This window comes from Oryza brachyantha, chromosome 11 (genome assembly GCF_000231095.2).
Source record: "Oryza brachyantha chromosome 11, ObraRS2, whole genome shotgun sequence".
NCBI lineage: Eukaryota > Viridiplantae > Streptophyta > Magnoliopsida > Poales > Poaceae > Oryza > Oryza brachyantha.
The window spans coordinates 514,654-532,503 of NC_023173.2; the positions used below are offsets into that span (position 1 = coordinate 514,654).

A 17,850-nucleotide genomic window follows, 5' to 3' on the forward strand; every position below is an offset into this window, starting at 1 on the left:
ATATACTCGCTCTCGACCGCGCCAAAAAGAAAAAAAAGGTCGGAAATGGCGGGCAGCGTGTCCGTCATCCTCTCCGCCTCCGGCTTCCCCTATCCATTCCCCTCTCGACCACTCTCCAAAACCCTACTAAACCCCTCCTCCTCCAGCTCCAGGTCGAGGTGGAGGTGCACGCGCCGGATCCTTCCCGCCTATGTGTCCCTCCGTGGTGAAAGTCAGATGCCCCTCCTGCGGCGGCGGCGCGATGTCTCCGCTGCGTACGGCGACGACGACATGGACGACGACTTCGGGGACTTCGACCTCGACGACGGGGACGGCGTGGGGGACGACGAAGACCTCGACAACGAGCAGGACTACGACGTCGACTACGACCGCCTCCTCGCCCCCGTCAAGGCGCCGCCGCAGACGCTGTCCAGGGAGGGAGAGGAGGAGGGGGACATCGCCATGGTCGCAGCCGAGAGCTTCGTCTCCACCCAGGAGTCCGCCTCCGACACCGTGGTCGACTACTCCGTGGACGAGGACGAGTTCCACAAGATTCGGCTGCTCCATTGCGATTTCCTTATCCGCAAGGTGCCCGACCCCGACGACGACGTCTTCGACTTTCGGGAGGTATCTTCCTTCATTCATCTCTCTAATTAAATTATTTCACTTAATACTAATTTCCTGTGTTAGCAAGCGATGTATGTCAGACATGCTTTCGGCCAGTGTAAATGTAATAGTTCATCAAACATGGGCATGGATTCATGACTCTCCTATCCAAACAGACAAAAACTTAATCTTCCAAGTTGTTTCGGCTAAATTGTGTGTTCCTCACATTGTGCAACAGATGTACGTCACGCCACCAGACACTGACATCTACTCCATCCCAAGGGTTCTTGCCCCAATGCCACAGAAGGTGCTCCTGTCTTATGTTTTCCTTTTATGTTTCATGAAAATGTAAATGGCCCTTGAGGTGTTATAATCGTTTCCCCTTTTTCAAAGTAGTATGTGAGGTGTACGAAGAAAAATTTTGGTCGCTACCATGTCAGTGAGCCACCAGTTGAGTATCTACGTGATCCTCTCTACAAGACAGAGAGGGAGATCATGAAGGTATGTGTGAGAGTGCTGTTTCCTGTGCTAATTTGTTCTACCACCCTGTTATGCAATAATTCTGTGATAAAAGATGGACTGCACAGTGCTTTTTAAAACCTGAAAGTTGCCATCTTTTTAAGATTCTGACTTAAGTTTTTGCCTAGTTATTTGCCATACTTGTCGGACTAGGTATAAGATACCTTATTGTTGTTTGGTGAGAAATTTCCCTTAGTGATGGTTTGTGTGACTCCTGATGAAAAATGGATATCTTGTTAGTCATATAAATTGCACATCATGCAAAAATGTTTACTGATAGGTTTATTCAATGTGGTGGTTATTAGAATTTATAGCTCAAATTATGTGATAGGTGATGCACTGTTTGTTGTCCACAAACCCAGATATTGCTAAATAGGAAATAGGTAAGAACAAAACTACTTGCATGTTTGAACCAGCTAGCGTTGATTACTCAGTCAGTGGGCCCTCAATTCCCATCTAGCAAACAGCAATGTGGCAATTCTCTGTTATTCTTGTTTAACATGTCGTCCTGATTTATGCTTGTTTTGTATGTCATAATCAATAGATGTTCTCATATTAATGCTCACTTTCTACCTTCCATTGTTTTTAGTTTCTACCCAAATGATATTTTGCTCCTACATTAATAACATATCTGCTGGATCTGTGGTTTCAAAAATTTTACATGTTTCATATTTGTTTATGCTGTAGGTTTTTCTAACAAAACATTACAGAAATAGGCGGTGTAATGATCCAGATTTTTTTCTTGACTTTGAAGAGATTTATGTTATTGACTCAAAAACAAGGTCAATCACAAGAGCAAAAGTTGTGGTAAGACGTTCGAATCTAAATTTCCATTCAAAACTGATTCATTATATATTTGGTTGTGGGAAATCTTTCATCACTAATGTTAGACTATTTAGTCTAGTTTATCTACATGTAAATCCCCTCCAATGTCGACAATGGCAAAAACTTGCAGTTCTCCCCGCTAATCCTCCAGGACCCAAGCAGCTCACCACTACAAAATTAGTGTAGTTAGTAGTGATGATAATTTGTTTTGTTAATTCATTAGTAGTATTTAGTGTTAACTCTAGTAGGTACAAAAAAAATATTAGTATCTCCTGCTGATTTGAAGGAACTAGGTTATTAAGTTCTGTCCTTTGAAATATTGTATACCCATTTCGTTCTGTATGTCATGGGTGACTGGGTGAGGTGTGGCTTTCACATTTCATTCTATTCCTTCTCATTTAGAACTAAAAAAAGAACAATTTATCTATCACATGGTTTCTGCAGAGTAAATTAATTTTAATTGTGTTGAGATTATTGATATCCAGCTGCGCATTACAGGTTAGTGTCCCTGAAGGAAAGAAGAGGGACAGGAAAAACGACTTGCTACTTATACGAGATGGAGGGGAATCGTTCAGAATAATTGACAAGGTACTAGGCTTGCTTCACAAATGCCATTATCTTTGTAACAGGAGGCTTTGAGGGCTAATGTGGACTGTTTTTATCAGACGAAAAGGGATGATGCTACCACTGTGATCCAAAGAGAAGAGTGGGCAACGTCAAGGCAAGATGTGGAGAAGCACTTTAGGAAGCTCCGTGATTTTGACTACTCGAATTGGTTTTGAAGAAATAGTAGTTGGAATTATTTAGCAGAGAAATGATTTTTGTTGCTTTTTCAGCTGCTTATATTAGAGCAAGCAACCATGGTGTTCAAGTGAGAGTTGCCATCTTCGACTTCGAGTAGCGTTGTTTTGTGTAATTTAGGTGTTTGCATCAAGTAGAAGTTATGCCACTTAGAGAGCACATCAGTACAAAAAACTGAAAAATATGATCTTGTGAATGCATTACTTGTTGAGTAGCCAACTTACATGTGGTCACTGATCCCCTGTCCATGCAGGAAAAAAATACATTTGTTCTTGATAGTACCGGAATATATATGCTTGGATTCATAATTTCGTTTGTCAAGTATGTATTTTGCATGCAGTGTTATTTTCTAGACTAAACAGATGAATTTATCTACTTGTAAATTGTAATAGATAGTCAGCTAGCTTTGTCCTAGCAGCAATGGACCAACAATACCACTTTATGTGGTCTCCTTGCTGTCTGTTTCCTTCATGTTGAAACTTAGTCATGATCACTGCTTGCAAGCTTAGAGTGGTCAGACAGACGTCTTTGAACACCAACCTCTAAGCTGGTCTGAAAGAAGAAGAAACAATTGAATCCCATACCAGGTATATTATGTGATGAACTTAGAATGGCTTCACGAGCTTCTCATGGATCTACTGGATGGAAAACCTATACTGGTTGTCCTGTTGAACAGTAATAATTAGATTGTGAGTATTAAGGTGAACCGTTCAAAAGACAACATGAAGTCATCGAGATATGTCAAGAAGAGTGAAATATGTTAGGAAATTAGAAAACCTTTAGAGTGTAGTATTGAACTTTGTTCAAACGGCTAAAAATTTGGCAAATGAGTTCAATTTGGCAAATGAGTTTATTAGGGATTATCACGAAATGTGATAGACAGTGCATCGTGTGAGATGGTCTTGAGATCCAAGTGAATCACACCATAGTAAAAACATGTCCTATTTGATTGGAGATATTATGAATTAGAATGGTGAAACAAGCTACTCAAGAGAAGAGTTTCTTGAAAGGGCTTATCTTTTTGGAGATGCTCTTCCCTCATTTTCTATATGGCATGTTGGTTTGTACATTAATATAACCATATGGCATGTTGATTTATACATTAATATAACCCATGTGGCTTTTTAAATAGAGATGATATCCAACGAAGCATCTTAGAAGGAACACATATATATGAGTTTGAATGTTAGTCATAGTCTATAACATATGAGTGGTCTCTAGATACTCACAAAAAGTTTTGGAGTATAACTTATATGCTCTACCCGAGGAGATGCTAACGGTAGTAAAGGATTTAGTAAAGCTTCCCCACACGAAACTGACAATTTAAGGCTTGTGACTTCTAGGTGGAAGTTCAACTTAAGCTCTCCACTGAAACATTGATATATCAAACAACAACAAAACTAGTAGCACTTGTTATGAGACATGAAATTTGGTGGGGAATGTTAGATTTAATTGGGCTAGGACTATTTAATATATTAAACTCTAAAAGACACATAATAGTGCTAATTAATAATACCACATAAAAAACTAACGAAAAATGAACTTGAGTTAAATGGGATACAGTTTGAGTGCACCCATTGACAAGTCGAGGTGGTGGGCGGGACGCCACACTGTGCTCATGCGCCGAGCCGGGCCAGACCGGCGAGGGCGAGGCGAAGTGTTAGATGCAACTGTTTCTTTTGAACAATGTAACTAATTGTGTTAACTCCTCCGAAATGTTTGAGAGGTTATGACTGAGTTAATCAAACGTAACCGGTGCTACATTAACTCTGTAACGTCTAAGAGATTATGGTTGAGTTAATCAGATTAACTCTCCTCTCCCTCACTCACTCCCTAGTTGTTATTGTACTGATTCTTCTCCATCTCCGGTCCGAGTACCTAGATCGATTGACGTGTGATCAAGTTTTTGGGGAACACATGCTTCGCGTGACTGCTCCTCGCTACTTTGGTTAGTTCCTGGATGGCTTGAGTGGCACCGGCGACGCTAGACTGGAACACCAACAGCAGCACGAGCAGCAATAGGAACAACGACAACACTGGATGGACTATTTTGGGTGTAGGATATGTCATTCTAATTTCTCAAATAATTACGTGTTCTGCGATGCTATGATCTGGCAAATTATATATGTGTTTACGTATTTGTTAGGTAATAGCATGAGAGAATCACTTATATCCATAATGTTAATGATGTAATACTTTCTTGTTAATTTCTGGATTAAATTATATGGAGAATTGACTAGATATTCAACAGTAGCAAGTAGAAGGCATGCCACTTGGAGAGCATTTCTATACAAAAGTTGAAAGATGTGATTCCTGTGAGGCTGTGAATGCACTACCTTGTTGAATAGCCAACAAATATGTGGTCCTTTGAGCCTCTCTGCAGAAACGAATCAAACAATGCATGTGCTTGCGATAGTATCTGAATATATATACACTTGGATTCATATGGTTTACTAGGTCAAAGTATGTTTTTGCACGCAATGTTATTTTGTATTAGCGGTAAAGAGTTAAGACTAAAGTAGCAAAGCAACTTGTAATCATATAATTAACCAACCAACTTGTGTGTTCAGCATTGCGGTGTCTTCCTGCTGGCTATTTTGCTTGAGGTTGGAACTTACTCTGAGTTTGAAGAAGAGACGTTGATCACGTAAAACGAGATATTTCATCAGTGAATAATTAACTAAAATATTAACTAGTGCAAACTTAAAAAATAGATTAATATAATTTTAAAGTAACTTTTACATAATTTATTTTATAAAAAACACGCATTTTAGCTGTTCGTGAAACCTGCTTATTGTGAAAAATATTGGAGAGGAGAGAAATCATATGATCTATTGTGATCTGTTGTATTCTGTCGTATATTGCACTGATCCTCATGGGTATATTTACAGGGTACATAGGAGATAGAAACTTGGAGTACAAGATAAATATTCTATCGTATATCTCTAGGATTTTATCTTTATCTGTAGAGTTTATATTAGACTCTGTTATCTTTAACCATATGTATCCATATCTCTAACATTCCCCTCAGTCGTAACGGGAGCAAAGCGAATGATTGCGACTGGATTTGAAATCTTGTGTTTCACCATCTTCTTTTCTTTGTTTCTCCATCATCAATTGCATCTCTGATGGATAGTCCTCCACATCAGTGACTGCGTCCCCTTCTGTGTCGTCTCGGTCCTCCACCTTGATGACTTCGTCCCCTTGTGTCGTCTTGGTCCTCCACCTTGGTGACTGCGTCCCCTTCTGTGTCATCCCTTGTCTCTCTCATCTATTCCCTCCAGTAGTCATAGCGGGAGTGTCATAGACGATAGCGATGACACGAACGCTTTTGACTGGAGTTGTCGAGGATGACTTGTTGTAATGTCCGTCGAGTAGCTGATTATGTGGTAGCTGTAGTCGTTGTAGACATGGTAGTTGATATAGCCGTATATAGCTAAAGGCGAAAAAAATTGAAGACGGAGTTGTTATCATAGATAAGACACCTTGCAGATGTCAGAGCATGCCGTTGGAAGCATCTTTGCATATGTCAGAGGATGCCCTTGGGTTATCTTGCAGATATCAGAGAACGCTATTGACGTCAGGTCACCAATTTTTTGTTATACTCTGTACGTCGTGTAGGAGGTCACCCTCGTAGTGATGGCATGTTGATACAGTCTTTGCCCGTCGTAGATGACGCGGTCGATGTCATCGTCGATAAAGCGTCTTGCAGAGATTCCTGTCAGAGGACGCGAGATGAATGTTCATCGTTGTGCATGAAACGGCGTCGTGTTGATCCCATCTTGATGTAGACCATCGGTGGTGTTACTTTAATTCATGTTGATGGTGGACGTGAAGACTCGGTGAAGACGTCAACCGCTGGATGTAGTGATTGCTTGTTGATTGATCGATGTTGCCGTTCCTCTACTTTTGCCGCTAGAATTTGAGGATTTTGTAGCCAGAAAAAACTAATCTAAAAATATAATACTAATTATTAAAAAGAATAATCTAATCTAGGGATAATATATAGGGATTACGTAGCTAATTGAAAGAAATAAAAAGCAATAGATGCATGCATTCCACTGTGCGGGCTCTCCACTGTGCGGTGATCAAGAAATTGATGATTGACAGTTGATGATGCATGGCTTCCACCGAAGATAGCTGGCGATGCATGCATGGCTGCCACCACAGCTAAGGTCTGAGCGATCTTCTCGTCGTTGGCTTGCTCCACGGTTGGATGGCTCGCCGGCGGCGGGTCGCCGCGGACGTGCCGACGGAACTTAAAATAGACAATTAGTTTTTGGACCTAGGCTAATACCATATAAAAAAATATTAGAGAAGAGAGAAATTATATGATCTATTATGATCTGTTGTATATTGTACTGATCTTCATAGGTATATTTATAGGATACATATGAGTTAGAAACTTGTAGTACAAGATAAATATTCTATCGTATATCTTTAAAATTTTATCTTTATCTGTAAAGTTTAGACTCTGTTATCTCTAACCGTGTATGTCCATATCTCTAACACTTATGGGACTTGAGAGTTTTCACCCTACCATGCCAAATCGAAGTTTGCCTATTCATGATCACCACTCGTAGGCATAGAGTGGTCAGACTCTGTCCTGGTAGATCACATCGCATGTTCAGTAAGCTGCTGCCTTCATCTCGAAATAAGATCATTTTTTAGGTTTTTTGATACAATGTTTTGACTCTTTGTCTTATTTAAATTTTTTTGCGATTAATATTTTTATTCTTACTAGATAATAAAACATGAACAATACTTTATGTGTGACTAATTTTTTAAAATTTTTTATTAATTTTTTAAATAAGATGAACGGTCAAACGTTGGACACGGAAAAACGAAAAATAAAATTATTATGGGATGGAGACAGTAGCTTTGAGCTGCTCCAGGGAAGAGGAAACAACTTAAGGCCAGGGCAGACATAATTGCTGCTAAACCCAGGCCAGGCCAGGCCGAGAAATTTGCTATTCAGGCCACGAAACCAAGTGAGTTCGCTCAAATGGTCACCAAACCGGAGGCTTCTCTAAAATGGCCTCATATCCGGCTCCTCATCGCTAAAATGGCCATCTAGGATTTTTGAAATCACAAAAAAAGAATGTCAACTGGTCAACTAGTTTTTGGACGAAAATACCCCTGTGAGAAAACGATAGAGCCTGTGGGCCTCTCCCGTGCGTGCGTGGTCTCCAGCTCCTCCCGTGGCTGGCCTATGCGAGAGCAGGAGACGCAGAGAGAGAGGCGGCGGCGGCATGGCCGGCGGCGACGGCGCGCCGCCGGCGACCCTGCCTCGGCGACCCGCCCTCGCGCACCCCCCCGTCGCCCAGCCCGCCTCCGCGCCCCCTCGTCGCCCACCCCAGCGCCCTGCCGGCCGCCGCGCGCCGCCGGCAGCGCCCTCCCCGCCGTCGTGCTCCCTCCCCTCGCCGCCAATCGCCGCCGCCCTCGCGTCCTTCCGCGACCACGACGACAGCGCATCCCCCGGTGGCCAAATTTCATCAGATTCAAGCATGCAACAAATTTCAACAAGCATGTAGCAAATTTCATCAAGCACGTAGCAAGCAGGCGCGTCGGCTTCGGCCGCCGGGGGATGCGCTCCCCGGCCGGCAACCAGGCGCGTCAGCGGGACCAGGCGGCGCCGGAGCTGGCCGACTGCCGGAGGATGCAACTTTGGCCACCGGGGGATGCGCTGTCGTCGTGGTCGCGGAAGGACGCGAGGGCGGCGGCGATTGGCGGCGAGGGGAGGGAGCACGACGGCGGGGAGGGCGCTGCCGGCGGCGCGCCGTCACCGCCGGCGAGAACCTTCGGCCCGCCAGCCCCGAAATCGGCGGCGTCCGGCAGGGCGCTGGGGTGGACGACGAGGGGGCGCGGAGGCGGGCTGGGCGACCGGGGGGTGCGCGAGGGCGGGTCGCCGAGGCAGGGTCGCCGGCCGGGGAGCTTGTCACCGGCGGCGCGCCGTCACCGCGGGCCATGCCGCCGCCGCCTCTCTCTCTCTGCGTCTCCTGCTCTCGGACAGGCCAGCCACGGGAGGAGCTGGAGACCACGCACGCACGGGAGAGGCCCACAGGCTCTATCGTTTTCTCACAGGGGTATTTTCGTCCAAAAACTAGTTGACATTTCTTTTTTGTGTTTTCAAAAATCCCAGATGGCCATTTTAGCGATGAGGAGCCAGATACGAGGCCATTTTAGAGAAGCCTCCGGTTTGATGGCCATTTGAGCGAAACCACTCGGTTTCGTGGCCTAAATAGCAAATTTCTCGGCCAGGATGAGGCGGAATTTGCCACTTGACAAACTGACACATGCATGTCGTTCTGAACTTCTGATGCATGCATGCGTGCTGGGAGATGTATCCAATTATCCATCGTTTGGGACAAACTGGCATTGAGAAGAAGGAATCTTTCATTCCGTCCAGAACTTGATTCCTTCAGAACAAAAACTACCAATAGAAATTTAACTGTTCTGTTCGCTTGCTAAGGTTCTTGTTAATCTATTTACTGTGGACTGCACTGTATGATGTTAGGGGAGAAAACCATCTCCATCTGTTTGTCTGTCTCTCTCGATGGGAAGCAAACTGAAAAATGGAGGTATAAAATAGCATGTTAACACAAGGATGAATTTAGAGCTGTTTCCAGAGCAAGAACAGTTTTTTAGGATGAGAAAAAAAAGAGCAATTTTTTAGGATGACAAAAAAAACATGGGGTGTTGCGAGAATCGAACTCGCGACCTCTCGCACCCGAAGCGAGAATCATACCACTAGACCAAACACCCATTTTGAACAAGGCGTTTGTAAAGACTATTTGTACATTAATTCCAATGTGAATACAGTACTGTCATATGGAGCGTCTTGATCATAGGTAATTAATTTTTCTGACTATTATATTCATGTCATTTCTAATTGCGAACGATGGAAAATGGCAAGACAGAAATATAGTTAAAGCGGAATATATGATATCGATCAAAACTATATACATACACAGGTGAGTGAGGGAGGGACATAGAGTTAGAAACATGCATGTCTCTGTGAGAGAGAACTGAAGATTGGAGATATATGATCCAAGAGGTGATTGATGAGATGAGAATGAGAATGAACCCGTGATGAGATGGAGAGCGAGCTAGGTAACAAACAAGAGTGGTGTTTTGGAGGGACGCACAACTCAGAGCTCACGAGAGGCCAATTACAACAAAACACCATGGATGCATTGTATGGATATATAATTTGAGTTTATTAATTCTTCTTGCCTTGTCATCTACTTGATCAATCGATCATATATATGCTGTGCTGCATGAATATATATGCATCTAAATATGGCAGGATCGATGCGATCGACCACCTCGCCTGCAGACGCGTTTGCGTCGCACACAAGCATCCCAACCAGTAGAGGCCTGCCATCATCATTTGGACGCTTCTCTAATCTCTGAAACTTTTCGATCCTTAATTTGCATGCGCAGCTAGCTAGCTAAGATCGCTATTCTGTAGTATTAGTATAATGCATGTTTGGCAAGAGATGAACTCACATCGTCTATTAAAAAAGATAAGCTGAAAGACGGATTTGGTGTCGAATAATTAAGAAAAGAAATTATAGTGTGAGTATGTTGAGAATTTAATACGTACGGATGTTTGGCCGGGGAGCCAAGCAAGCACGCGTGCAAGCAGTCACCATATGTATGTTTGACCTATCTGTCGTTTTCGTCAGTTAATCATTTTTCTGTGACTGCATTTGACTGAAGAACACTACAGATTGAAACATCAGAGGTGGAATTTTTTTTCTCCTATGGAGACACCACTACACCAGAACACATCAGGTTAGGCATGGTCGATCGATCTCCATGCATAATTAAGATTAATGTACTAGAGTACAAAGTGGTGTGATGGCTAATCTAATTTGTTTCATTCTTTGTTTACATGCTGTGTTGTGTAACAAGGGATGTATTGTTCTGATGGATGTGTGTTAATTAATTAATTAATCATCTGTTTGTTGTTGGTTAATTGGGCGAAAGGTACGTACTTCACGCGGTTTTGGACTGAAACCTCTCTCATCACTATGGGATACAGCCGTGTTGACGTACGTCTAATTTAATTTGTACGTATATATAACAAAGAAATTATAGTGACAGGAGCTGATCACAGGTAGGGGTGGGTATGTGACAAGGCCCATGAGTTTTTTCCCAATCCTATTTAATTTTTAAAACCTTTTTAGTTTAAAACTCTATACAATTTTATTTTTAACCCGTTTTAAACCCGGCCTTAAATTTTATAGGCAAACTAGTTAGATCCATTACCACCCCTAATCACATGAGAATATATTACGTAGAATATACTAAAAGCTGAGTACTCCCTCCAGGCTCCATCCCAAAATTAGTGATGGCTTTATCATTTATAGACTAAATTATAAGAGGAGAAAGACGATATCAATGTAATATTGCTCCTTATTAAATGAGGGGTTGCTATAAGTGTGATGGTGGTCAAGGTTAGGATGAAAAAAAATAAATAGAAGGTTATTAATGGATAAAGAGTACAGTTAATTCTTTTAGAACAAATATATTTTGAGTGAGAAGTGATCATTTATTTTGGGACTGACGGAGTATTATATATAAGAGGATATTGTCGCAAATTGGTAATTAAGTTGCTAATTAGTCCATACATAATTGTATTACTGTCATATTACAGTATGCGCTAGAAAGGAAACTGAGTTTTTTTTTAAGAGTTTTACTCTCATCCTTCCTTTTATACCTCGAGGTACCGGTATCTTGCGGTTCCAAATCGTTTCTGATCATTGGACCCAACAGTATACACCCTACTTAGCTAGATCCAATGGTGGTGAGAAATGATTTGGTACCTCAAAGTAGGTACCTCGAGGTAAAAAAGAAAGATTGGAGTAAAACTTTTTTTTTTTAAGATAATGAATCTGTTAAAAAGAAGGAAAGGAACTGCGGATAGTTAGCTACCTAGCTAGCTGAGAGGGAAATTAGCGCTTTAAATGTCTCGAGGGGATGTTCTCTCGATTTGGTGTGTTATCTAAATAGTTATGAAAGTTTTAAAATAAATTAAATAAACTTTTATATATCACTCTACAGACACACAAATTCAATATCGATTTCTACATGTTAAACAAAAAGAAGAAATATGAGTATAAATATACATGTACTACTTAAAACATAATTTAATCTTTTTAATAAACTTGAAGGAGTTGAAGTTGTGCTTGCATTTTGTGCGGTGATTTATAGCATTTTGTCACCTGAACCATGGAGTACACATATGCCCTTACCTAGAGTGGATGATTCTTAATAAAATAGCAAGGAACGTGTGCGTGCAGAAGAAAACGAAGCTAGCTAGAAACGAAAGAAAACAACATATATATGTAGATCGATCGAGTATTAGTTTTGTCTTAATTAGGATCGTCCTATACATATGCAGATGCAGGCAGGCAAGCAGTGCATGTGCATGCCAACAATGCAATAATCAGTGAAGAAGTACTGTACTCCCCACTGATCGATCGATCACCATCCTGCAGGCCGCCCGCCCGCCCGCGTCTATATATATCCACACCATGCGAGCGAGCTCTCTGATTGCTCTCCATCTCCATCTCTCTAGCTATCAACTAGCTCTCCATTAATTGCAAACTAGCTGTTCTCTCTCTTGATTTGTGTGTGTGTGTAGAGAGAGAGAGAGAGAGATGTCAGCTGGGAAGAAGGAGAAGAAAGCAGCTGCAGGTCTAGAAGAGAAGCTCCAGCTTCTACGCTCCGTCACTAAGTCAAATGCGGTATGCAATTTAGTGCTTAATGAACTTGCTAACCATCGATATCATCATCTATATATCGCATTGCATGTTATGTTTTATGGCTTATTAGATCAATATATATCTTACGTTGGAAAAGGAACAGTTCTGTTTTTTTTCCCCTTTGGTCTGTTTGCCTTCTCATACTAGAGTTTCGTGTATATAAAATGCACCAGCTTCGCTGAGCAATGATTTCTAGGCCGCGTTCGTTTGGGGTGAGAGGGTGGGTTAGTTATCCGACGTGAAAAAAATAGTAATAGATTAGTACATGATTAATTAGTTATTAATTATTAAAAAAATATAAAATATATTAATATGATTTTTTCAAACGTAGTAATAGATTAATACATGATTAGTGCTGGTCATAGATCAATCGACCATTGAATCGTGCATTAATCATATGCATACTTAGTTCAAGATGTTATTAGCTAGTTAAGCAGAAATATTTTTGTATGGTCCTCGGTAAGGTACTAAATTATATCATATTTTTTTAGCGTAAAATTTGATAACTTTCGTGAGAAAATATCATAAATAATATTAAAAGTATGTGACCCTCTGAAACATATTCAACAATTGTAAATACAAATCACTCATGAGATATACTTAGCTTCTACATATTGGAAGGATATGAGAAAAACTTTAAGGCTTCCTTTGGGATTGGACGATTAATTTTCATTGAAATTGAATTTGCAGAGGATTATAATCCTTGGTATTTTATTATTGCATTCTGTCATTTGGATCGAAGGAATGAAACTCCCAAAATCCCATGGATTTAGTTTCCTATGCCCAGTCGAAAGGAAAATAATAAACTTATCTTTTAATTCTAAAAAAAAGTTAACACTTATTAATTAATCATACACTATTGAGTTATCTCGTTTTGTGTGCTATGAAAAGCCCCTCCAAACCTGTACTTTAAATAATGATGGCTGAGTATATGTATGGGTGATGCGTGCATATATATATGTATGTATGGAGATGCATGCAGGCAAACGAGACATCAATCCTTGTAGATGCGTCCAATTACATCAAAGAGCTCAAGGACAAGCTTCATCAGGAGCCTGAGGATGCACAGCTGGACAGCACTAGTAGTTCCATGCCAATGCCAAGAGTACGTCCACAGTCCACTACATAGTATACATGTGTAGAGATTTACTCCTGTCTAACAAAAAGTATCCCTAAGTACTGGTATCTTGAGTTACCAAATCGTTTTCTACCATTCGATCTAACTACGTAGGATATGTACGTAGGATATGCACAGTTAGATCCAAAGATCAGAAATGATATAGATACCGATAGCTAGAGATATTTTTTATTGGACTGAAGCAAATCTTATATGCGTATCAATCGTGTTGTGAATTCTCTGTCGATCGCCCTATTCCCTAAGCAGTAGATAATTTTGAATCATTTATATGATTCGAAATTTACACCACAATATAAACATTTATGAATTGATTAGTATAATTTCAATCATTTTAGAATCAATAAGATAATTAAAGAACTAATCTAATAAATTTAGAGTTCAAAAATTGATCATTGATTTGACAAAGTATGTTTTGACATCTTTTTAATCTATAATAAACGATATATAAATGTTTATATTTTGGGGGCAGAGATAATACCACGCATTGTAATGTAAGGACACATATACAGAATATATAAGCATGTGCTATACTGAAAAAGGGGATAGGCATGCTAACACGAGCCTTAATTCACTGAGCGTAATATCGGATCACCCTTATCTTAATATAGTTTCCTTTTTAGGAATTACTATGTACAGTGATAGGTAGTCAGCACATGAATTAAATGTAACTTTTTAAATAGGAAAATTCAAATAAACATAGCATTCGATCATGTAGTTAATTAAGTGTATATATTTATATTTATATATATATATGCAGGTGAGTGTTTCATGTGTAGAGGTAGAGAATAAGAAAAAAGGGTTTCGGATCAATGTGTCACTGGAGAATAGCCAACCTGAGTTGCTGACGTGGGTGCTGGAAGCATTCGAGGAGATTGGGCTTGACGTCCTCGACGCCGACGTGTCCTGCGCACACCACGCCGCCTTTCGCTTTGAAGCGCTTGGAATTGGATCCACCACCCATGTACGTCCCTGTTCGATTGCTACACGACTATGTATTTCATTAATTATTAAGTAATTAGTTTGACATTAATATTTTGTGATTATATATATGCAGAGCGAGGATGCAGAGAGCATGGATGTGCAAATGGTTCGGCAGGCAGTGTTGCAAGCCATCAAGAAATGCATTGACCACCACAGCAGCGATGACTAGTAATTTTTAAGCATGGCTTTGGATCGATGCAGCACGTATGCATGCATGTGTATGATGAAGGTTGGCTACGTATATATCATCCATTTGATCCAGAATTTGATGGTGCAACTTAATTGTCCTTGGCCATAGCGCAAGCTTATGTGTCAGGATACTATATTTCCCATCTTTTAATAATTTGGTACGGTAAGAAGTCAACGTCGATGTATATTAAAAAGGTGTACAAGAGCAACGCTAAGTTTGTTATTTAATTTGTGCAAAGAAATCATTTACCAGCTCGGATGAATTCCGTAATCTTGTATTTGATTTCATCACATTAGTTTCAAACAAAGTACTCGATCATCAAAAGTAGTATGCACTATCATTTACACGTTTAATTTGTACATCATCTAAAGTGGAGTATAAAAAAGAAAAACTTGGAGTTGGAGTTGGAACCCTAGGTTTAGGTTGCCGGCTGGGTCGTCTTGGCGGGAAAGGACTTGGCGGCGAGCAGAGCGCGGGTGATCTGGACGCAGAGGCTGGCGTTCCGGACGGCGAACTCCTCGTACTCCGGCGAGAACACCACCTGCTCCGCGTGCTCCACCACCGTCCCCATGGCGCGCTCCTTCAGCGCCAGGCTCGAGCTCAGCTCCGCCACCTCCAGCGTCCGCAGCACGTTCCGGGCCTCCACCCGCGCCGCCAGCCGCGCCTCGCACGCCCGCCGGAGGAACGCCACGTCGTACTTGTCGCCGGCCACCAGCAGCGCGTGCAGGTGCCGCTCCTCCGTGCACGTCAGGGCCCCCGTGTAGAGGAACCCCAGGAGGTGGGAGAGCTCGTCGTGGGCGAGCTCCGGGAGGGAGATGGAGTCGCCGGCGGGGGCCTTGCAGCCGTCGCCGCCGACGAGGATGTGGCGGAACACCTCCGACCGCGCGGCCTGCATACCATTATAGCAAGTGGGCCTCAATTAGGCCCATTGGACTCAAGAGAGACTAAAAGAAGCCCATGAAGAAACTGACAAGGATGGCCTTGTGGGCTTGAATTGGGGGCCCAGTTCCAGGGCTGACGGCGATGTCGGTGTGGAGGCCGTCCTTCCACGCCGCCGCGAAGCCTTGTTGGAGAAACGAGACCCTCTGCTTGGCCTCCTCCTCCCGGCATCGCGCCTCCTCCCACGCTTCTCTTAATCCCTACGTGCATCAATCACACACAAATATATATGATGCTCTGGGTGTTCCATAAAACCCACCAATTATGAATTAGCATTAGCCTTTGATTGTTCATAATTAATCCTTTCTGAAGTTTGAGCGTAACAAATGGCTCGAGGAAGCGTAACCCTCGTCATTCCAGCTATTGCAATCAAGGAGAATCTCATGTATGTTATGCAAGGGGTTTTTTTTAATGTAAAGATAACATCAGCTATCGAAGAACAATACTATTATATAATGCAAGTTCTGAATAAGAGCATCAATCATGAACCTTTTGACAATGCCATTTCTACCAATCCTGTCATTCTCATACAACTCTCGATTGAGACTTGCTTCTCACCACTAACCAACACAAACGTTGACAGGAAACCAGACACGTCAATGCGAACTGAATGCTGAAATGCAACAGGAGCTTATCTTGCTTTAAATCCAAGATGGAATTCGATACCTTATATCAATTCATTCTCTACCGATGATATTGCTCTGCTTCTCAACACAGGCAAGGCAAGATTTTTCAAGAACGCACGCACACAGCCTCCTAATAAAGGAGCAAAATGGGAAGCTAATCTTACCTTGGTTGCGTTGTTCAGCTTTGTCAATCCATGGGACTTCACGGAGCCTTGATCAGCATCGCCCCCCTGTTCCTCGTCGTTGAAGAAGGCGATGATGGCCTTGGCACCTTCATAGCACGAAGCGCAGATGGTGTTCCTTGGAGGCCTGTACATGGACGCCATGGGGCTGCAAACGCAACAATCCATTGTTTCTTCTTGTTCTTCTTCTGCTGCTGCTGTGCTGCCTTGTTGCCTTCTTTTCCTTGTGGCTTGGCAATGATGTGAACAGCAAGACTAGCATTGTGTGTTTGAGCTATGTGAGGCTATAAAAACCAACGCCTTGGATGAGAGGAGGAGGATGGTGTGTTGCTATTTCGTTTGCGGGACTAATGAGTGGTGGTTGCTAACTAAGACAGCCAGGGGAATTTTAAAATTCTCCTTCTCTCTCTGTAGTACAGGTTTGTTCTTCAGAAAAGAAAAAAGGATATGCAAATCATGAATGTGGTAGTTGCATATTTAGCACTTTTTTGTTTCAGTACATTGACTAAACTGACCTTACGTCCTTGTGTACAAATGAACGGCAGCATATTGGTGTAAAAGAAAAGAGTCATTGAAGTTGGCTCCTACCAGATTAGTAGAATAACTTGTCAATAAAGTAAGAGTAAGGGCTTGTTTAGTTTGCAAAATTTTTTTGTAAAAATATCCCATCAAATTTTTTAACACACATTTGAAGTATTAAACATAGTCTAATTACAAAACAATTTCAAATTCCGCCTAGAAACCGCGAGACGAATCTTTTGAGTCTAATTAATCTGTCATTAGCACATGTTGGTTACTGTAGCACTTATGGCTAATCACGTTCTAATTAGACTCAAAAGATTCGTCTCATGATTTTCTCTATAACTGTGTAATTAGTTTTAATGTTCATGTATATTTAATGCTTCATTTAAGTGTCCAAAGATTCGATGTGATGTTTTTGGAAAAAAATTTTGGAACTAAACAGGGCCTAAGCATAGGATTTCCTTTTAATGGAAGGCAAGGTACAATTGTCTATTTAGGCCAAGGACAACCACCATGTACCGTAAACAGCCTGTTCATAGATGGTCGAGACTAGACTAGAGAATGCACTTAACATAGGAATTAAGGGAATGAAAATGGATATCGTAACAGTAGCAGAGTAATTAAGTTACTGACGAAAGATTATTGATGTCAAAGAGCTATGTCTCATTATACCTAACGGTTCATTTTATGAATCTTATAACTTCTTTGTAACGTAAAAAACAGTAGATAAATGTGAATCCTTCTGAAAATTTTGGCATGAAATTTT

General features: G+C 41.5%; 3 protein-coding genes and 1 non-coding gene across 4 annotated transcripts; 2 read left to right on the forward strand and 2 right to left on the reverse strand.

The window, feature by feature from the left end:
* The first annotated feature begins 10 nt into the window (after window positions 1-10).
* LOC102718590 (PLASTID TRANSCRIPTIONALLY ACTIVE protein 6, chloroplastic-like) lies at window positions 11-3,048 on the forward strand. The gene is made up of 6 exons (XM_006662594.3): window positions 11-606; window positions 824-892; window positions 982-1,086; window positions 1,792-1,911; window positions 2,428-2,517; window positions 2,595-3,048. Exons 1-6 carry the CDS (start codon window positions 46-48, stop codon window positions 2,709-2,711), a joined length of 1,062 nt encoding a protein of 353 aa, XP_006662657.1. The 5' UTR covers window positions 11-45; the 3' UTR covers window positions 2,712-3,048.
* Window positions 3,049-9,423: 6,375 nt separating this feature from the next.
* TRNAP-CGG lies at window positions 9,424-9,495 on the reverse strand. Its single transcript has one exon. It is a non-coding gene; the product is annotated as a tRNA-Pro (tRNA).
* Window positions 9,496-12,307: 2,812 nt separating this feature from the next.
* Window positions 12,308-15,042, forward strand: LOC102718873. Its single transcript, XM_006662595.2, has 4 exons — window positions 12,308-12,488; window positions 13,489-13,611; window positions 14,402-14,605; window positions 14,699-15,042. The coding sequence occupies exons 1-4, from the start codon at window positions 12,402-12,404 to the stop codon at window positions 14,792-14,794; spliced, it is 510 nt and encodes a 169-aa protein (XP_006662658.2). The 5' UTR covers window positions 12,308-12,401; the 3' UTR covers window positions 14,795-15,042.
* Window positions 14,980-17,009, reverse strand: LOC102719150 (BTB/POZ domain-containing protein At3g56230-like). Its single transcript, XM_006662596.3, has 3 exons — window positions 16,545-17,009; window positions 15,787-15,954; window positions 14,980-15,704 (listed from the first exon to the last, which is right to left on the reverse strand). Exons 1-3 carry the CDS (start codon window positions 16,728-16,730, stop codon window positions 15,234-15,236), a joined length of 825 nt encoding a protein of 274 aa, XP_006662659.1. The 5' UTR covers window positions 16,731-17,009; the 3' UTR covers window positions 14,980-15,233.
* Window positions 17,010-17,850: the final 841 nt, after the last annotated feature.